General features: G+C 48.6%; 1 protein-coding gene across 1 annotated transcript in view; it reads right to left on the bottom strand.

Annotated features, from left to right (window-relative positions):
• TRIO (trio Rho guanine nucleotide exchange factor) overlaps positions 1 to 22,323 on the bottom strand; it is a 348,230-nt gene that overhangs the window by 8,133 nt on the left and 317,774 nt on the right. Inside the window, 16 exon segments of the mRNA XM_045787154.2 lie at positions 683 to 804; positions 1,072 to 1,234; positions 1,428 to 1,455; positions 2,266 to 2,404; positions 3,939 to 4,186; positions 8,194 to 8,964; positions 8,966 to 9,021; positions 11,146 to 11,323; positions 13,215 to 13,406; positions 14,555 to 14,632; positions 14,926 to 14,976; positions 15,660 to 15,752; positions 16,285 to 16,374; positions 18,252 to 18,321; positions 20,591 to 20,694; positions 21,993 to 22,059. Of these exon segments, the coding sequence (XP_045643110.1) occupies positions 683 to 804; positions 1,072 to 1,234; positions 1,428 to 1,455; positions 2,266 to 2,404; positions 3,939 to 4,186; positions 8,194 to 8,964; positions 8,966 to 9,021; positions 11,146 to 11,323; positions 13,215 to 13,406; positions 14,555 to 14,632; positions 14,926 to 14,976; positions 15,660 to 15,752; positions 16,285 to 16,374; positions 18,252 to 18,321; positions 20,591 to 20,694; positions 21,993 to 22,059 (2,450 nt within the window).

Raw genomic sequence — 22,323 nt, forward strand, 5'->3', positions numbered from 1 at the left:
AGCCCCTGTACTGCACAGCTGGCCTTCCGGGAAGCAGGAGCTGTAAGCCAACTGGTATGTGTTGCTTACCGAGTGACTATATAGATCGGCGCAACCAGAGGGGATATGAAAGGGCCTAAGATGCGGGTTCTGCCCCTAGGAGCTCACAGTCTGGCCGAGGAGAGAGAACAAGGCCTTGCTGGGCCATGGAGAGAGCAAGTGCTTCAGACCAGAGCAATGCGCGTCCCACCATGGTTGCGCTGCACTCATAGGAGAGATGCTGTCAGGGTCTCAGCGAGGCACAGAGCCTGCACAGGCTTCAACCACACTCCTTCCTCTCCTCCCACAGCCTATGCAAGACCAAGTTAGAGCAGATTCTCTCAGAGCCTCAGTGTCAACTGAGCAATTGAGTAAAGAGAAGTCAGCTGTAAGAATGTGTTTTGAGCACTACGAGGACGGATGTACCGTGTTCTAACCCAGGGGCTGGCACGAGCCACTTGACCGCGCAGGGGCTGCAGTCAGTGGTCTGCACCGTGCACCTTCCCAGGACGCCCTAGACCCTGTGGTCTGTCGCTTGCAGCTCTCCCACAAGTGACTTATTGCCAAATATTTCAGACCCTGCTGAGTGTGTATGTGTGGGAGTGCAGTCTGCGGACCTGAGCGTTCTGGAACATGTGTGTCCCAGCTCAGGAGTGCCACTTACCCAGCACCCTCAGACTGGCTGAAGACGAGGCTGAACCCATGTCGTTCACAGCGATGCATGTGTAGATGCCGTCATCTTCTGTGGTCACGCCGACGATCTTCAGAGTGGCCTCTCCCAAGTCACTGCCGCACAGATGACAACACACTATGGGTCACAAAGGTGCAGCTCCCACAGCGACCACCCCTACCCCCTCTCATTTGGGGTCACAAAAAATGACAGAGGAAGTACTGACAAGGAATTTCAAGTGGAATTTTAATTTTTATTGCACACCCTGGTATGAAATGCTTCCTTGTGGGGGGTGTCAGGGTGCCGAGGGTAACCGAGGGGACTACGTGTGTCTGTCACAGTGGATGGAGGTCACGCTCACTGCCAGCAAGACCCACCCTCACCTGTAGGAGATGCTGTAGTGACCGTCGTTGTTCAAGGTGTTGTGTTCAGGGCCCTTCCAGGTGATCGAGGCCTTGGGGCGGCCACAAACTCGACATCTAAGAACAACGGTCTCCCCTGTCTCACACGTGACCTCACTCAAGGGAATGACGAATTCTGGGGGAACTGTAGGAGAAAGGAGTCAGTGACACCTGTCACCCTTGGCTCCCTTCCCACACCCACCAATCTTCACAAGAATGAGACCTGTATTGCCGCCCATGCCCCAGAAAACCCACTGCCCAGGTTATGCCCCAGTGTTCTACGTGCCCTATAGACCCTACACTCTGCAAGACCAGAAGAACGAGATAACAGAACTCACCGTCATATATGTAGTTGGGATTGAGAAGCTGAAAGGGAAAAAGCACATAGATGTTAACCAGAAACATGAACTGTTTTGAGGTATATTACTTTTATTCCCTGGCTACAATGATCATTGAAGGATCAACAGGAATACAACTTGGCTTACATGGGTCTCAAAGCACATTTTCATTGCCTTTAAATGCACTCAAAAAGCCTCATGTCATACAAATTTTGGTGAATTTTTGTTTTCCTACCCACAAACACAGGAGAGCCTCTTGAACTCAGAAATGCCCATTTTTCTCATCCAATGGGCCGGGTTCGGCTGGTCCCTGGGCCCCTTCCTTCTAAAGAGTGGCCAGTGCCTTGACCCAGAGCCCTTGCGCTCCCTTTAGGGCATGGTTCCTTTCTCTGCAGGCACCCACCCCCAGCTAGGATGAAGACAATCCGATCACGGGAATAAAGCTGACTGAAGCAATCGCCGGGGACGTGCCGAAGCCAGCGACCCCGTATCTCAGGCCTCCAGTCACTTCCCGGGGGTGTGACGCGGGCACCGAAGCAGTCTGCACCACAGCTGCTTCACACCGTGTACTTGGAGAATCTGGGCTCCGCTTCACCAGGGCGGCTGGCTGCGCTCCTCGTGAGCTGCACGTGCGCCGGGGGCCCTGGAATGCGCATGCGCACCCGGGCGGGGAGCGCGGTCCCGCGGCAGCTGCGGGCCTGGCAGCGGGAGGTGGCTGGTCCGGGGCAGATGGCGGCAAGTGAGGCCACGCGCCAAGCCTGCGACTCCTCCCGGGCGGCCTCCCGCCCTGCTGCTGCCCCTGCGCCTGACGCAGGCTCCTGGAGACCCTCATACGCACCTTCACAGATACCTTGTTGCTGAGCCCCTCCCGCGACTTCCGATAACCGTTCTCTAACTTGCCTTCCCGCTTGCCGTCTTTATCTTTTTTCTCAGATTTTTTCCTTAAACGGAGTGCTGTGTGCCAAGATGTTGACTTCCTGGGGGAAAAATAACACGTTGGTAGTGCTATATCTTTCTAGTGTTCAGCAAGTGATTCCTGAAAGCCTTAGAGAAAAGCTGAGTAGCCCACTTAGGGGATTTGGGGTGACTGAGGCTGCCTAGCACCAGTGAGCTTTGCGGAGGGAAACCCACCTGTGAGTCTCAACCACCAGAGAGGAAACCAAGGAGCTCTTCACTTTTGAGGATTAAAATACAAAAGTGCTAGTAATGGATAATTTTACCTATCAACTTTAACTGGATATGGGTGCCCAGAAATGTGATCAAACGTTGTTCTGGGTGTTTCTGGGTGAGATTAACATTTTAATCAGTAGAGTAAAACACACGGCCCTCTACAACATGGGAGGCCGCCTCCAGTCAACTGAATGTCTGAGTAGAACAAAAAGGCAGGCTTCCCTGAGCAAGAGGGAATTCACTGGCAGAATGGGTCCCCAGCCTGACGGCCCACCCTACAGATGCGGACTTCCTAGTCTCCCTAACTGTATAAGCTAATTCCTTATATTACCTGCTTCCTCCCTGGAATACACACAGACACACACACACACACTCACTCACTCACACACTCTCCTATTGGTTCTATTTCTCTGGAGAACCCTAATACAAGGCCTAAGAACACTCTTTGATAAAAAGTACAAAATGGAATTCATGAACAATGTACTAGAATAAAACATTTCTGCATATCAAGGACAAACAGGACAAGGGGATTATGATGGAAGAGAGGCTCTCTGTAGCCTGAACTCAAGCCTGGCTTCTCTGGGGGCTGCAAGCTCCAAGCCCAGAGGTGTCGAGTGGCGCTGGGATGCTGGCCAGCCTGTGCTGCGAACCCAGCCAAGGGTCCTCCATGCTTGGAGGGGAGCACGACCACTGTCACTGCCTTTGGGTCTGCTGGTTTGGGCTGAGGCCTTATGAGGCTTCAGAAATCACCAAGTCCTGCAATGCTTCCACTCCCAAAAACCACTGGGCTGATTTCTACCAGAGCCAAATAGATTCAGGGAAGGGCAGAGTTTTAAACCAGCACCTGAATCAGTTTTCTTAAAAAAAAAAAAAAAAAAAAAAGTTTAATACAGCAAAACCGGTCATTTTTTCACTGAATTAACTTCCTAGTATACATGAGGCATGGTGGTAATGGCATCACACAGATGTTCACCTGCAGCTCACAGAATGAGCATCTGCCCGGATTCACCCTCGGCATAGCCGGCTAAGGAGTTAGAGGTCCCTGGGGAGTCCTCACCCCTGACCCAAGACCTTTGGAGACTAGAATATTATTGTGAATAAGCTAGTGGCTTAAAAAAGCTGTGTGTTTGCAAATGCAGGTTATTAAAAGAAACCTGTCAGAACAAGTCTGAGAGATGAAGGGCCACCCCATCTTCACTTCGGGGCTCCACACTGTGCTCAGAGATGAACTAGCACTGACAATGGCGCTGCTCTCTCTCGCTGGGCCTCCTCCTCCCTGGGCCTCCAGGCCTCACTCGCGCTCAGGTCCCTCTCCCCTTGGCTGGCCTGCCGGGCACTCACTTGAGAGTCCCATCGGGGTTCTCCATGATGACTGCACTGGTATGCCCCAGGACGAAGCCTGGAATCCAGCCCTCGGCTGCGGGGCACTGGTCAGTGGCGGCTCGGAACACCAGAAACATGTTCTGTTGATTGCTGGCCAGAATTTGAACGACCTCTCCTTGATAGACGTTTATCTCATCCTCCTTCACTGCCGTGTAATCGTGTGTCACCAACATGGTGGAGATGTTGCTACTGCTGCTACTTTCACTCTGGAGTGGGAAAGACGGGAAAAAAAGGCAGAGGGGAACTGAAACGAGATCTGATGTCATGAACTCGCTCATCAGTGTGCGCCGCAGTGTGACGACCCGGAGCAGGGCTCACCAGGCAGACACGGAGGCACCTGCCCTCCTCCGCCACTCTCTCTTTAGCTAACTTTGTGCCTCTTTTTGGATAACCGAAAATCAGGATTTCTCTAGAAAGCAGTGCAAGCAATAATCTAAATTCAATCACCGCAATGACGACACTTCGCTTTGGGGAGCTTGATTACTGTTTTAATCCCATCTTCGCTGGACCCTCAAAGAACAGCTCAGTCTTTCTGCTAATGCCATGCTGCACTGTATCTACGTCACAGCTATGTCACCGTGACTGTCATGATCATTTAAAAAGGTATTATTAAATTAAAAGGCCACAGAGAGTAGCTCTTCAGCTCACTGACACATTAGATCCTGGAGCAGCCCCAAATCTGCCAAAGAAACTGTTCACCAAGAACACATATCCAAGGATCATGACAAGCTGCTGACATGCCTGATCATTTTCACCTCTTTTTCTTTCTAAAAGAATGAGGAATACCTGAAAAGAAAAGCAACTACTGTTCTGCTGTCATGGATAGTTACTCTGCCTCCTTTATGTGGCCCTCAGTGAGTGGCCCTGAACTTGCATGATTCAACTGTCCCGAAGGTGCTGTTGCCAAGGGAACACATAGATTACACAGCTTTGCAGAGCAGCTGTGGACACCGCTGGCCCCACGATTCAAGCTCTGGGAACAGCCCGTGGCATAAGAAAGCCTATTTTCCTCTCACCCTGGAGTCCTAGTGGGACCCAGTCTCTTTGCTCACTGTGTGTCTCTAATGTCTACCACAGTGACAGACACATAGCCGACACTCAGTGCATGTTCAATGACTCAGCGAGGCAAGATTGCAAGAGTAAAACAGAGATCGTTTCTTAAGGCCACCTACCTAGGGCCACAAGCTGAGTGGTGTCAGCTGCTGAGCAGAAGAAACACAAATGGCAGTATTTGTCCCCAGCTGTCAGTTACCAAGTGACCCTTTTGCTCCAGGGGAGGAGGAGGAAGCTGACACCACCGCCAAATTCTGAGCTACAGCTTGCTCAATCCCCTCTAGCAACAGGTGGGATATGGGAAAGGGCGTCAGGCACCCTGCTCCTGGTAGCGTGTTCTCAGAGGCTTCCACCACCGATGTTGTCTGGATGCTCACGGATCCCCCGGACTCCAATGACACTAGCCTCTGCTGGGCTCCCGGGTGCCTGGGCAGGTCCCAGGTGGTGTAGTGGCAACCGTCAGACAACCCTGCCACATGCCTGTCAGCCCTGGGCTACTGAGCTGCTGTCGGGAGACGCTGGAACAGACGGGCTGCTTGCTGTTAACAAGCCAGTGTGCCGAGAATTCCAGGGTGCAGGGCTAGGACTCTTGACCTGCAGTGGGTATTTAAATTAAGCACAGCAGAGCGCCCAGCTCTGGTCCTGTCTCAGCTGTTGCCTCTTTTGGATCCCCATGCTGTCCACGTCGGGCTACAGCCTGTGCGTATTCGTTTATGCCATTTTATTCTTGTAGCATGTGCTTTGTTCTGACTTATGTAGCAACACCCAATAGTTTGGAGATCACAAAGCCAAATTTGCTAGAAAATGCAAACAGAAAGCAACTTATGCGGCAGAGCTGCTTTTGGCCATAGAGCATCCCAAGCTCATCTCATAATTTTGCCACAATAAATGCTTAGTATTTTCTGAACACCCCCTATGCATCAGGCATTTAAAATCCATCTCATTTAGTGCTCGAAGCTGCCTTCCCAGCTGGCACAACCATTACCCCCTTACAGAATGGGGGCTTGGGCATGCGCACGGGCCACCTGGCCTCAGACTAAGGCAGGGTTGCACTTCTATTGCTGCCAGGTGGGCAGGTGCAGAAAGATTGTGCGTCCACATTTGGGCTCTGGCACAGTCACCGTCTGGGTTGGTCCACATCCACTCCACTCCTGCTCTCAGTAGAACTTTCCAGAAGGTGCCCATTCAAGGAGGAAGAAGGACCCAGGCCATGGGTTAGGCACAGCTGCTTGGCTGTGTCTGCAGACAGCTCCGTGGAAGTAGTCATAGAGGAAGGTGGCCATTGCTGACCCACCAGGAGGATAAGATGGCCCAAATGGGTAGAAATGGGGCAGGGCGATGGTTCCTTTTAACCAAAACACTTAAGAGTCCTAGAGGACATGTTCACATCCCCATTTAGGCCTCTAGTGGTCTTCCCAGCCTTCAAGGGCATTTCTGTAAGGCACTTTGACTCATCTAAAACACTGGCAATTTCCCTTTCCAGGTTACCTACCACCTAAGAAAAAGTGGGAGGCAACTTTTGCTGCCTAAAGCTGGAACATACGGCACATGCGACTGTGCCTCTGTCTCAGGCCATCCTGGGAGGGAGCCGGGTGGTGACCATTATTTGTGTGCACTCACGGGTGGCCTGGAGACCAGCACAGGCTCCTGCGTTGGAGCAGTTGAGACTCGTTCTGAAGCACAGACTCTGAGCGCTCCTCGTCTGCGTAAGGGGAGTGTCCACGTGAGGATGAGCTCAGGAGCTGCTCCTGGGCCCAATTCGTAAGGGTCTTGGCTGTAAGGCCACGCCCGCATCCTGAGTATTCAAGCAGATGTGGGCAGGCATGGCATCCCTGCGAGCTCTGCCTCTCTTGCTCTGGCTGAAGTTGCTCACCTGCATTCCTAGCATTTCAGACCGAACCGGGGGCCAGGCTACCCTGCAGGCCGCTGTAAGGCACCCACAAAGAGGACACTGCTCACAGCCATGGCAGAGGACGCCTGCCCTGACCACTTATTTTTGCAAATAAGAGTCAAGGGCAAATAAATGTACCAAGACCCATTTCCTAATTTCTTCCTCAATTAAATATAAAGATTGAGTTTAACAAAATACGTAACAAATAGGAAGAAAAGAGAAGGCCACGTCAACCCAAACAAGGCATTAACAGAAGTCCAGAAAAACAAAGAGAGACATGCAAAAGCCAGATTTGTTTTCATAAAGAGAGACACAGACCCTTTTAGGGAAATGTATTTAAAAATTTATAAAGCAATCAAACATACACTCGTTAGAACAGTTCTATTCCCTCACGCATGCCTTTAGGAAAAGTGTTAAAGGTCAGGCCATCTGCCGTGTAGGAAAACAGCTGGGTAGGATAGTGAGGAAGCCACAAAATGGGGGAGAAACCCACCACAGCAACCTTTCTGCTTGAGGACACAACATAGGTGACGGGCAAGAGGAGGGCGAGGAAGCCCAGCCCGGAGCGCCGGAGCGCGCCCCCTGCTGGGCAGAAGGCAGGACGCTCGCGGCCGCCGGCAGGGGCCCGAGCTCCGGAGGCCCTACGGCAGTCTCTTCCAGAGTGAAACTTGGGGGAAGCAAGTATTTCCACTGGAGAGATTCCTTTCCCCCCATTTTGTCTGCTTAGTTTGCTGTGAGTTGCTGTTGGAAGTTTTCTTGAGGGATTTTTTTTTTTCAGCAAATGAGTCAAAAATGCTGCAAAGATAATTTAAGGCATAAAAGAGCACAACCAAGCGATGAGCAGGAAGCTTAAAGTGTACAGATTCCAATTTAAATAGGAGGTAAACAGCAGGGACACTGACCCCTCTAAAAAAACTGTGTGAGGAAGGCAGGGTAAAAAGGAAGTTCCAAGATATTCTGCTGGTCAGACAGTGAAAGACGCACGGGTGCTGCATTCGGAAGGTTAACCATCTGGCTTCCCGGATTAAGGAGACACACACAAAGCAAGGAGCGAGTTAGTAGAGACGAGAGCAGCGCTGTCCCCGCGGCAGGAGGGGTTAGAAGGCGCCCGGTCCGCGGGCTCCGGGCCGGAGAGCTGACCACTGCAGGCGGCGCCGGCCGGAGAGCCAGGAGTTAGTAGGAGGAGAGCGGCGGCCACGGGGAGGTTTAGAAGAGCTGGCGGGACAGAGGCAGTGGGGCGGGCGGGCGCAGGCTGCCGGGCGTTCTTACCCCGTTGCTCTGGGTGGACTGCACGGACTGCTCGCTGGCCGAGGAGCACGTGCTCATGCGGTCCGTGTCCTTGCCGGGGGCCGCGTGGCGCTGCGCCTGCCGCTGGAGGGAGTCACTGTCCCCCGGGAAGGTGAAGGAGCCCGGCCGGCTGGCGGGGGAGGCGGGAATGGAGCTCCAGAAGGAGCCCCCCTTTTGCAGGGGGCTGCTGGGGGGAAAGGGCTCCTTGCCGATCGGAGAAGGGAACGCGGTGGCCACAGGAGAGTTCAGAGGTGAGACGGCCCCGGGCCTGGGCTTTCCCAGGGGCAGCGAGCCCAGGCTGCTCCGCGAGCGGCTGTCCTCCGGGATGGCCCGCGCCTCCTTGGCGTCCGCATCGCGGCTGGCGCCTGCGGCACTCCCCGAGGACTTCCTGGGGCTCTCAATCACCTTCATCTTGGGGATGTGCTCCGCGTCTTGCTCAGGGCCTTCGAGCTCTCCCGGGGCGCGCCTGCCGGGCTGGCCGGGGCCGGCCTCCGGGGCGGGGCTGCTGCCGGGAAGGGGCGGTGCAGGGCCGGGAGTGGACATACCTGACATCTTGTCTGCCTCTGCCTGGCTCGAGGCTGCAGAGGAGACCAGCACGGGGGAGTGGTGTCTGACAGGCTGGGGGATCCGGGAGGGTCTGCTTCTGCTTGCGCTGGGGAGGCCGCTGCAGCTGCCGGGGCCGCCGCTGGGGTTGCCGCCTCCGCCGCTGGAGGCCCCGCCGCCACCGCTGCCGCCGCCCCCGCTGCCACCCCCCGCCGCCGCCGCCGCCCCCGCTGTGGTTCCTCTGATACTCGATTGGTGATGTCAAGGCTGTAAAGCAAGGGAGACACAGAGGAGAGATTGTCAAGGAACCAAAAAAAATCTCACGGGGCAAAGGAGAAAGGCACAGGATCTAATCAAAAGGACAGCCTGGTCCCGAATAACCCCGCCCCGGTCAGTGGTGGCTCATCCACACGACTCCTAACCATCATGGCCTTTAAGCTCCCACCATCCTGTTGGCAGCAGACTGGCACCATCCATAAGTAAAGGAAAAGGCAAAGGTCTTAAATGCTGCTCTCCTGGTGATGAACAGCTTACACAGGAGATGTGCCTGTGCGAGTGGCTGGGGGGCAGAGAAGGCCGAGGAAGTAGAGTGCGTGAGGACAAGAGTGGAGCCGACTTTAACAGCCTGGGAGCAGCAAGCAGAGCTTCTGCCAAGTGGAAGAGGCCAACTGCCCGTGTGGGAGAATCCCAGACAGCAGCTGGCTCCCACGGAGTGGGAAGGCTCAGTCCAGCTGCCACAAAGGTCTTCTTTAAACCCGAGAGCAGTCAGGCAAAGAAGAACCTGGCTGGGAGTTGAGGAATCCCTTGGTTACCCTGCAGGCTCTCAGGAAAGGTTAGGGACCACCTCTGCTTTGCAGATTTGGCACAAGAGACAAGGGAGGTAAAGAGCTGCACAAAGACCCCCATGGGTGGTGCAGCTGTCCCATCTCTCGACTTCGGCGATATAGTTTGTTACGTAATTGTCTGCAGGAAACCGAAGGAAACATGCCAAATAAGATATGGGGAAACATGAACACAAATTTTTAAAATGTTAAAACTTCTGAGAAATACAATTAAGCAGAACCCCTTCTTGCCTGGGAGGTGTCAGGAATGACAAATGACATTTTACTAAGTCTGTCCTAGTCATGGCCTCTTACTGGAACGAGGGGCGAGAGGGAAGGGTGTCACATGCCCCGAGCTCCCACGCCATTCCCGATGGTGCTCAGTCCTCTGGGGTTGGTCCTTCATGTGAACCGAGGGGTCTAGCCAAGTCTCACAGCATGGCCTATCCCGACTTCCAGTTTGCCAGGCAGTTTGTTTGATTTTAAAGATGGCAAAAGTTGACGGAGATTTCTCAATGGTTGCATGCTGGACATTTAATGCATCACTTCAGACCAGGGACTGTCCCCTGAGTCCCACTAGCCCCACGTATCCAATTCCAACTACATATGTAACTACAGTCTTGCTTAACACCTGGGCAGCTGACCACCACCTGGCCCAAAATGCCTTGCCCTTGATTTTTCACTGAATGCCTGTGTTCCTGGCTCTTAAATGTCATGTGAGCAGTGAAGGTGGTTTTAGGGTGACGGAGAAATGACCGCATCCTGTTGGACTGGGGCACAGAGAACATGGAGAAAAGGACAAAGAGAAGGCATTAAATGACTTATCTAGCTTCTGGCTGAATTCTCAGAGCTCTTCAGTGATTGCCAAGTTAGAAGCAGAGTCAAAGTCGGCCATCACAAAGGGAAGCAAGAAGTTTTAGGTCACCCACATAATGAGTCAAAGGAGTTATCTAAAACGTAAGGTCAGTATGGTCACTCTCCTTGTGGAGAAGACACGGCCCCTAAGGTGCTTTGCAGCTCCCTGTTATCATTCATGTCACGGAAGTTGGGGAGGAAAAATACACGTCTTGTTTTCTAATGGAGGTCAGAGGTTTGGATGAGCAATGAAAGTGAATGCAAATTTCAAAGCTGCACTGGAGAATGTCCACAATATCTGTGGCCACTTCTGTCTGCTGCTTCGGTTTTTCTTAACCATTCCCTTCCCAGGACAGGGCTCCAGGGCACAAGTGGTGCGAGAGGCCGTGTGGGACATGTGTCCGGGGCCAGAGGCCCTGCTGGCGACCCTGAGTCTGCCACGAAGAATCTGTGGGACTTGAAGTAACTTACTGATGATCCACCCTGTGCCTCAGCTTTCTCATCTGTACAATGGGATAACAGTGGTACTTGCCACTGGGGGTTGTTTTGAAAAGGAATGAAGTAATACACAGCAAGGGCTTATTGGGACAGAGCCTAAAACACAGTCTGTGGAAATATGTCTCGTCATTATGAGCAGGAAGCAACAGGAGAGAGAAGAGAAACAGAAACGTGTACCTCAGGCAAAACACACGCCCAGTAACAGAACATACATTACCATTTAAAAAATTGCGCTGGTTTTCTAAAATTTGGTTGATTTCATGGATCCATGTTTGCCGGACACTTGGACTGGATGAATGCAAAATGAAGGTCTCCACCACACCACCCGTCCTCGATGTCAGAGCAAATTTACACGGATCATTTTCCACATTTTCCTCCAGGCAAAGGCAACTCACCTTAAAAAGATCACAGCATTATTCACAATGGCCAAAAAGTGAAAGTAACCCAAGTGTCCGTTGACTGATGGATGGATAAAGACAATGTGCTCCTGGACTGAGTAATGGAGTATTACTCAGCCTTAAAAAGGAAGGACAGGCCGACATGGGCCACAACACGGATGAACGTCATGCTCAGTGAAGTCAGCCAGTCCCAAGAAGACAAATACTGTTATGATTTCTTGTAGATGAAATGAGTACCCTGAGCGGTCATATTCACAGAGCCAGAGAGCGGACTGGTGGGTATCAGGGGCTGACAGGAGGGGGAATGGGGAGTGGTCATTTCAAGAGCACAGGATTTTGGTTTTACAAGGTAAGGAGAGTTCTGAAGTGGATGGGTGGTGATGGCTGCACCACACTGTCAATGTACTTAATGCCGCCTAGTTGCACACGGAAAAATGGTTAAGATGGTGAATTTATGTGTATTTTACTACAATAAAAATAATTACAGCACATTTAGTCCCACTGGTCAGGTGCAAAGTTCATCCTACATCAAAGTTGAAACAACCAGTTTTGGGTGGAGCTGTCATTTTTACTGCCTCGGAAGTCATTATTGTGAAGCTTTTCAATGACTTTTTAAACTCAGGGACGAGGGGATTACCAGGAATTTAACTAATAACATGAATATTAACTAGAAACATGGGCCTGGGAATTACTTGATTTCAAACTCCTTTATGATGAGGCAGTGTTCGTGTATCCCTCCCTTCCCTGCCCCAGGAATAAAATGACACTATTTTAAAAACTGTGACTCTTAATAGGACACGTGTTATGAAGTTATACGTGATATCACACATGGGATAGTTTTACAGAAGCAAGATAGGTGAAAGAACATAAAATTTCTAAGCTGCTGGAGTGGAGTGGGGAAGTCGGTCAGGAGACTTCTGGAAGAATGGGTAAGATGTCCAGAGGATGGTGGGTGCACAGTGACAACCCCGGGGCCTCCAACAGCCTGGGTAGGAGGGCTGGAGGATGGTGGGAGATAGGAGAGGCCTGAGCTTCACGCAGCCCAGCTTGAGCACCTCCCTAGGTCCTGTTGGACAAAAGAGCCTCCCCCAGCCTGGAGTGAAAGGAAGGAGGAAGGCTGCTGCAGGTGACCAACAGAAACCTGGCGGGGAGCGGGAGGGTGCGGTGTCCCACCTGTGTGCTGAGACCTTAGGGCTCAGAGGGCCTAAGAGGGTCCCTGTCCCTGTCCCTGACAGGGAGCCTAGCAGCCAAGGATAGGAGGTCCTAACACAGGGAAGCACATCTCCCTTCTAAGCTCAGGGCCTGCAGAGCTGCAGAGGTGGGAAGAGCAAGGATGGAAGGGGGCGGTGGGCACGCTGCATCTCCCAGAGACCGTCTATCTGGTCCTTGGTTTGTCCCATTTACAGGACTCAAGGCCATTTGCAATTATTTTGTCCAGTTACTTACTTGTGTTTCTCTTCCATCAGAGAACAAACTATTCAAGGGCAGGGACCGCCTATCTGGTCTACGCCTGCAGCCCCGTGCCGAGCACTGAGCGTTCAGTGTGTCCGCATCGAGTGGAGGAGAATAAGACACTGGGAAAGCTTTCTCCTCTGGTCTTACAACAATACGCCAAATCCATGTCTCTTACCGTTGTACGTAGTCCTGGGAAAGGGGGTACACAAAAACTAACCAAGACAGTCTTCTCATCATGGTCACACAGAGATGTGTGCAAGCCATCAGCCACTTCAGAATGCAGACAGTACAGGGATGGAGTGAACTTTTAAAAGTTCTAAAATATCTTAGGAAATTTTCTAAATGTTTAATAAACAAAGGATCAAGACAGGTCATCTCTGAAAAGGAAACACTGTATCAGCATGATGGGTACGTACATCAGCACACACATTACCTTGATGCTGTTCTTAAACAGGAATCCTGGCATCGAGAAGCCCTTTTTTTTATCAAGTGGTTCACTGAAAATGACGATCTGCTCAAAGAGGAAAACCCGCCTCTCTTTACACCGAGGCAGAAGTCCCGAATCTTGGTCAGTGACCAAGAATGTGTCCTGCAAGAGCAGCTTGCCCTGGGCAACAATTTTACCCTAAAAGGGGGACAAAGGAAGAGGAGAGAACATTTCACCCTAGTCAAAATATCTGTTTTGTGCTTTTTTTTCCCCCTTGTTCCCACAGAATGTGTTTTTCTTCTATTAATTTATAGAGCTTAAAAATTTCTTTTGTTGGGGCGCCTGGGTGGCACAGCGGTTAAGCGTCTGCCTTCAGCTCAGGGCGTGATCCTGGCATTATGGGATCGAGCCCCACATCAGGCTCCTTCGCTATGAGCCTGCTTCTTCCTCTCCCACTCCCCCTGCTTGTGTTCCCTCTCTCGCTGGCTGTCTCTATCTCTGTCAATAAATAAATAAAATCTTTAAAAAAAAATTTCTTTTGTTGTAATGAGTTTTTAGCCCCAGACGGAATAATCAAGTAGATAAAATTCTTGCCAAACTCTGTGTAAGTCTCTGGCCTCGGTTACGATCAAAGAAAAGTAGGTTGAAAGTGTGTAGTTCACACTGGAACAGGTTCTCGAGGTGCAGTCCCTGAGGCCCAGCTGCGTTGGCGTCCCGGCTGTACCGTTAGAAATGCACAGGGACCCGTGTTTTCGAAAGCCCTCCAGAAGAGTCTGTGTGTGCTTTCCTGAGAACCACAGCACTGGAACTCCACACCCTGATTCTCTAATAAAACAGCAGGCAAGAAAAGCAAAAACGTGGCTCCTTTCCTTACTCAGTAGGTGAATTTGTAAAAATTCTGAGTATCTTTAAGATACTAATAGGACAATATGTAAGTAATATCAATAGTCTGGCAACTCATAGAAACGTTTGTCAGACTAACAATGAACACAGCCAGCCTGAAGTCAAGCTCCCAGGGATGGTTGACAGGCAGGGGCCCCCTGCTTTCCACCACCTGCCAGGGAAGGCACCTCTGCCGCTCCAGCAGCAGAGGGCCCACGAGACAAAGCAGAGTCCTGCCTGCTTCCACCATCAGGCGCTGGGCTCTGAGCAGAGGAAGGTCCTCAAAAAGCAAATCAAATGCACCAAAAGAAGTTGAAAGAAAATATCAGTCAGGTTTAAGTACAGTGAGAGGAGACAGAAAACCAGGCATAAAGGATCAGCTTTCTACATGTGCAGATAAATAATCGAAGATCAAAGAAAATGAGGGAAGCCAGAGGAGCAAGTTTAAAGAGCTGCCGCATTACGTCAAATCCTTGCAGCCGCCCCACGTTCATCATGTCGTTGCACCGCTTGGGGACTATGCACATGACTTCCACGGCTCTCTGCAGGTGGGAGAGAAAGCAGATCACCGGTCAGCTCCCTCCAGGGACAGCTGGCGTGCCCACCCTCAGCTCCACCCCTGAGTCCGGCTCCCTCCTTCCCACCCCCCAGGGTGTGGACGGTGCCTCCAGGTGGAGGACAGACCCCTCCCAGGGACGGGCTCCTCCAGGGCAGGCTGCTCTGGGAGACACTGGAGACAGGAGGGGGATTAAGCGAGGGGCCTGGGGAGCGCAGGGTGGGCCCGTGGCCGGGGGTGAGGGAGGTGGGGGGGTGGTGGGGGGGTGGATGAAAGTACCTCTAATTCTGACGTGTCCAGGCTAGCTTTTTTGGAATACTTGAGGAAATCCTGCAAGGAGCATGGAGAGATGGACAGGATAAGGGCAATGATCACAACAGCAGCTAACCTTTCTGCTCACTGCTGATATGCTAGGCGCCAGGTTAGGTGTCTCCGTTGGATGTTCTCATTGCTTTCTCCTAGTAACATGATGCAAAGATACCCTTACGAGGATTTCGAGCCTACAGCAGAGCAAAGTCAACCAAATCTAAGCAGGTACCGGCTCTTCTTTTACTCCAAGACAGCTCTGTGGATACCCGACTTCGAGGATTTATATCCGAAGGACTCTCCATATATTTCAACACTCACTTCCGTTATGGAAAACCGTATGGCTTTGCCTTTGATTGTGCTTAGGAATTTAAACCAATCAAGGGCTTCTGAGCTCTGTCGGAGCCAACAGAAAGCAAGAGGCAGGGGCTGAAATTTTAATTCACCCAGGACCCCAGGAAGACGAGAAAACTTGCAAGGTCAATAGAGCAGAGGAAAAATCATGAGCATTCAAGGATCCGTGATGGGGAAAAAAGTTCACTTCAAGTGACATTTTGATTCAGAACTTGATGTAAATGAAAAATCAGAAGACCGCTTTAGATTTTTATAGGAAAGACTGCCCTGCCCTATCCAACCCATCCTTTCCCTCATCCTCTCAGCAAACGAGCTGCTGACCCCAGAGTCTGCACCCCCCCCCAAACCCCCACCTTCAGGAGCAGCTGGTACTTCATAATCCTCTGCACCGGTTTGATTAACAGATCTGTGAGCTGCAACCTGTGGCCCAGACGCTGCTTCAAGTCCTGGGGTTTTAAGAGAGAAAAGAAAGATCCGGTAAGTGCTGTCGTTCGGAGGACAATTGTTCAGTCCCCGTAACTGTCAGAAATGCTAACTACCGGACAGGAAAGGCGTGGGGTGGGGCAAGGGCCTCGTTGCACAAACACCAATCAGGGCTCCCCATTTCTCAGAATGGACTCTTCCAACCTTTCAGGGTGGTTTTCAAAATAGCCTTTTTTTTGCTTGTTTAAAGACCTTCTTTCACTTGCTTTCTTTTATTCATATAAACACACGCTTTATTTTTAGGCGGAGAGTTTAGATCATGAGTTGTTCTGAATCTGTGAAGAGTTAGCTTAAGTTCAAAACTGTTTAAAAAACCCCTTATTTTAACAATGACCCCAGTCTTCTGAAGGTTAATGGATACATGATCATAGACTGAATTCATACTCATTTCTCTGATTTATAGGAAAGGATGGCTTAGTTCCTGGGAAACGTGATATTTTAGGTTTTGGACATTAACTGTAACAAAAGATTCAGAAATTCTTTCTTGGGTCTTACCTCAAAAAAGGTATCAATGTATTCTGAGACAATGTGCTCAGACTTTGGTTTATTTTGACAATAAACTATGTACATGTGCAACCTTCTCTCCTAGGAATGAAAAAGGCAAACAGATGGGTTAAAACAATCAGAAGCTCAATTAGAATATAAGAGCACATACACATTTCATCACATTCATGAAGGAAATTTTCTTAAAACAAAACTGTGGTTTAGGCCTGTGGGAGCACATTCCAGATGCATGACTAGGTCAGCATTCTGCTTTGTGGCTCCAAAGGCAGTCTTTCCTGGTATTTCAAACCTCGCACTTCACCCGGCAAAAACAGGGGCAACAAGAGGACACGGTTCTTCATACTAAACGGAGAATTACTGCCACCCCTCCAAATGGCTTTAGCAGGGAAGAAAAAGTACCTCTAATTCTTTAACTTCAGATGCTGAAGGCAGGGGAAAAAGTATATAGTGAGTCATCCCTCAATCCGGGGATCCTCAAAGTGTGGTGTGCCCACCCTTGGGGGTCCCTGTGGCCTTTCCGGGAATCCAGCGGGTCAAAACTATTTTCAGACTAATATTAAGATACGATTTGCCCTTTTCTTTGTGCTACCATCTCAAGGATGTGCACAACCAGCTGGCATCTTGGCAAATATTCACCCTTGCACATTTGCAGAAGACTGCCAGTTTTGCCTCAGAATGTTCTGGATGCAGTCATAAAAATCCATTTTACTAAAACTCAACCGTGGAGGGTATGTCTTTTTAACATGCTTGTGACAAAAGAGATGTCCTCATAACACTTCTGTGGCATACGATGGTTGTCTTAAGCAGAAGCACTTGTGACACCGAGCTGTGGGCTAAATCGACTTCTGGGTTTTGTGGGCCGCCATTTTTACTTGAAAGAAGGATGGACACAAACTATATTTATACTTGGGTACCGGACAGAAAACTTCTTGAACGTGAACAAAAAAAGTCTGCTGTTTCAAGGGAAACTGGCAATATCTCTTGATAATGAAACTCTGAGCTTTCAGGTTAAAGATTAGAATTTTGGAAAACATGGTCTCTGTCACTGTGAACTTGGCAATACCTAAAGACTGGTCTAAAGAGAGGGGTGGTGATATTAACAAATCTGACTTTTTGATGCTGTGTAACAAAATGTCTCAGCATCTGGAAGATCTGCCTAAACTGGTGAACCAGTATTTTCCAACTGACCAGCCCCTGATTTCACAGGCTGGTACGTGACTGGAAACCTGTACGTGTGTGGTGCTTCAACGCTTCCAGTGACACAGTACGGCAGAAGTCCACCACAGAGCTTTCCAGATTCTACGTGGCAGTTAACCTTTCAGATATTAGCAAGTGGTCAAGTTCTGCCGTGGTATCTCAGGAAACTACCCACAATTACCTGAAAAGAGTATTAAAATACTTGCTCCTTCCCAACTCTACCTGTATGAGGATAGATTTTTTTTCATATATTTTAACCAAAAACCATTCCACAATAGAATGTAGAAGCCAATATAAAAATCCATCTGTCTTCTATTAAGATAGACATTAAAGAGATTTGCAAAAATGCAAAAACTCCTATCACTAGTTTTTTTAAATGCAGAAATTTTTCCTAAAAATACCCCGTTAATTTTAACACACTTATTTCAGATGCACACGTGTATTTGGCTACTACGTTAAACATACTGCATGTTTAGGTACGTCAACGTCTTCACTAAACATCTGTTTGCCCACAGACATCCCTGAATGTTCCTGCTTCAAGGCTGCCTCTGGCCCCCTGCTGTCCACGCTATTCCACGCTGAGCTCCTCAGTCATGTGCAAGAGCGGGGTGTAATTCCAATTCACTGACACTGCACGGTTTGGTTTGATTCTTAACATAAGCACTTTTATAAACAACCAGTGAGTTCTCCTTTAATCTGAAAAACCAGTCACTGAACATGACAATATCAGAACAGAATATAAATAAAGTTATTGTACTGACATGTTTAACAAAAAGGGATCCTAGTTTTTCTGGATCTTCAAGGCACTTCTCCAACTCTCCTAAAAAAAAGCTGAAATGAGAAGAGAAATATTAGAGCCGTTTCCAATTTGGCCTTCTGATTTTAGTCAAAAATAGTCTGTTGTGACATGAGCAATTGGAAAGTGTCAAGTATACTTAAGAAATACAATGTTCACAGAAAACATTTTGTTAGGACAGGAACCAAGAGAGATACACAGGTGAAAAAGGCAAGGCAGAATGAGACCATCCCTGGACTGGTGACCTTTCCTTCTCTTGGACAATCAACATTTTTGTCTTATTTTTCTTAAGGACAAAAGCAATAATATATCACGGCTGAATACAGAGAAAAAAAAGTTTCAACACAATTGGTCATTTTTATTTCTGAAAACTTGAGCTTCATATATTTTATGGTAATTTTTAAGAGGCTCGAACTGGATAATAATTGATATAAAATACTGAATATGTTACCTGTTCCAGTTTTATAACATTTTCCCAAATATTATCCAAAGTAACCTCTAGGTTATGTGTATCAGCTCCCCTCGAGATGGAAATCAGGTATGACCACAGCCACACAAGGGCTGCGGACAGACACTCTGTACCTCTCCCAGGCTGCAGTCTCGAAGATGCACGCCCACCTTAGTTACCACTTACCTACACTGATATTTACTGTCTGGTGTTTTACTGACCCACAAACCAGCATAACCATTAATGCTATATTGAATTTTCTAGCACTTGGGGTTTTATTACAGCTCTGCACACACTGCGGCTGGCCCCATCTCCAGATGCAACTTCTCTGTCTGGTCACCTCAGGAGCACTGTGCTGTTTTCTCTTTCCCATCACAGCTTCACAGCCAGACTCGGAGGTGGCAGACGACATAGGAGCACCAAATATCCCTTTCTAAAATTATGTTCACTGTAGATTCTTGGGAAGTCTATAGTCAATAGAGGTATCACCTATGCTGTGTCTGAAGTTGGCCATTCATTTATCTACGAGTCCGACTGAATTAGACATTAAAGGGGATATGAAAATGATGACCCTGTACCTGGTTCAAGGGTTTTATAGTCTATCAGGACAGATAAATTTAGAAATAATAGAACGCTACTATATACACACCCTGATAACCTCGCATATCTGCACAGTATTTTATGGTTTCAAAAGCACATTTACGTATGCTATCTGCAAGGAGGACAGAGCATGTCTGATTGGAGTGATGAAGCCTAATGGACAGCGATCATTTGCCCTGGGCTTTGAAGGGGACAGGAGCATGCTCCAGGCCAAGGGGACAGCAGTGCATATAAACACAGTAAAGCAGGCGGCCTGTCCGGATCGTAGCAACAGAGCAGGCCAGCTGCAATACTCCACAATAGTATCAGTGGCTGGCAGGAAGCAATCCACGGAGAATTACGGACTTTTTAAGTTCAGAGTAAGGTGACCTGAAGGGGCCAGTGTGCTGTAGCAGCAGCCGCCACGTGGATCTCCTCCTAGTCATTGGGTGTGACAAGGTGCTGGGGTCAAATGTGATTTTCATGTGCAGTCATGTCTACTTTTTCCATTAAAATTGTTAGAAAAAACAGTATCTTCAAAACTCTCTAATAGTGATTTGTGTATATTCAAGAGGTGGCTGCAATTCTAATTAGGAACATTTACTGAGGCTTACTTTACATAGATGGTGTTCTAAGTGCTTTGCATGTATTAACTTAGTCTTTCTTCATGAAAAATCCCATGAGGGGGGTGGGTGAGACTCTGACCCACATTGCATAGACGGAGAATGGAGGCACACAGAAGGGCAGCAGATGGCTCAAGGCCAGGACTGGGCTCTGCACCCAGGCAGTGAGGCTTGGTGCCAGTGCTTCCAGCCACCCCCACAGTGCTCCCTGGATGCACCAGCAAGCAGAAGAGACTCTTCCCCCCACCATGACATGCTACCACAGAACTCCCTGGCACACCAGTATTTCCTTTTTTTTTTTTTTTTTTTAAAGATTTATTTATTTATTTTAGAGAGAGTGCACCAGCAGGGGGAGGGGCAGATGGAAAGAGAATTACAAGCGGACCGCGCTGAGCGCAAAGCCTGATGCGCAGCTCAGTCTCAGGAGCTTGAGATCCTGGCCTGAGCTAAAATCAAGAGTCGGACGCTTGACTGCCTGAGCCACACAGGCGCCCTTATCAGTACCTCCTCTGCATCAGCTCCTCTGGGAGGCCACCCAGGTAATAAAAAGAGAAGAACCACTGCACATCCTCTCCCACTGGCCTGACACGAAGCAGTTTAGCAAGTGATCATGCTGTGCACGCCATCACGCACGCACGCCAGTGTCTTACGTACTCTCTGTGCCAGTCATAAATCTGATGGATGTTGCCAAATACAATCTTGTCCTTCCCTTTCATGTCGTCAGGAACGCCGTCTTCTTTCATAAGAGCCATGTAGCCCTGTAATTGAATATTCAAAGATAAGTTTGCGCCACTGAACGTATCTGGATCAAGTAATGATTTATGGACTAATAGTCATAAAAAACAAAACAGACATATGCACTGTCTCATAACCCAGTATTTCTCTAAAAACAAATACAAGCCCTGTATGAAAGGATTCCTGCACTGGCCCTTGAAATGTACTGCCACGCACACTGCCAGGCTTTTCTCCCCTTGAACTGTGTGGCATCACAGATCCAAATCCTAAGGAACCGAAGACATTTAAATGTAAATGGTTTCATAAAACAAATCATCTTATCAGCTAGTAAACATTAAATATTTGGCCAGAAATATATTTTCTCTGTTCTTGGCGTAATATAAACAGAATTCCTTTTTTTTTGGATTATTTGCATAATTTGTTAAATAAGAATTTAACAACATTCTTTCCATACACTAATTTTTAATAACGGTTAAGTATGTTGCTAAAACGTCATTTACAACTTCTTATCTTGAGTGGGATCAACCTATACACTTATCTCTTAAGTAATTCAAGTTACTTAATTGCAGACCCATTGAGCATGCTAAATCCTTTGTTACACAATTAACTGTGAAAGCTGTTACTTTTAATGGAACGAACACCCTAAAAGTATTGTCTTAGATAAATTTATGAAGCCGAAAAGGTGGTAAAACTGTATACTATAAAAATAGTTTTCTGATGAGCTGAGTTTATAAATATGATTATGCCCTGAACTTTAATGCCAGGGATAAGTCTGGAAAGAGCCCGTGATGCAGTATGAAAGACCATGGTTTTGTTATGGCTACACCGTGTGTAGCAACTTCTGGGCCATGAAAATGGTGATGTATTTGTTCTGTGGAAAGTATAAGCAAATGGCCTGCTGTAGCCACAGACCAGCTCTGAACTCAGGTGGAACCGAAGCCACAGCTGGCCACACTGACTTCTTCAACCAATGACGTTCTCATTTCTGCAATGATATCCATGTTTGTAAATAATCACAGATAAGATTTCCATGTCATAAATACAATGGCTGGGTACGGCAATTTAAAAACTTAATTGTAAAAACAAGTGATTATGTCAAAGATGCACTATGTGAAAAAGAAGTATTTAAAAGTGAATACAGATGAAGACAATTGGCTAAATTTCATTTTTTGAAACTCGGTTTTCTTTTGGGGAGGGCAGCATGTCAAAATGTTTTTAAAGCTTTTGAGACGGTATCAGTGTTAAACTGGCAAATATAATTTGACAACTCCCTTGACAACTCTTGGGGCTGATACAGGTTATTAAATCTCTGAAAACATACCTCAACCACACAGCCGAGGTCCCGCACATAGTCACGCTCCGTCTCCACTAGTTCTTGCAAAACATAGCTGCAAAGAGAGAGAAAAACGAGTGTTTACAATCCAAACTCTTTTCATTTTCTGAATGAACTCTTCAGCACTTTGCTTTTGTCAGGTCAGACTCCCACTGGGACTGTACTGTTGTACTGTAATATATCAAACTTACGCAACTGGGTCTTCAATTCCTGAGTGTCCCAAGTCACTTACAGGTATCATGTATGTAAGTCGTAAGAGCTGTGGGCTCAGATCACATATATGGACAATCAAGAGAGGCTTAGACATAACTCTGCTATA

Source organism: Ursus americanus, chromosome 15 (assembly GCF_024610735.1).
Source record: "Ursus americanus isolate L20-20 chromosome 15, mUrsAme1.1.p, whole genome shotgun sequence".
Classification (NCBI taxonomy): domain Eukaryota; kingdom Metazoa; phylum Chordata; class Mammalia; order Carnivora; family Ursidae; genus Ursus; species Ursus americanus.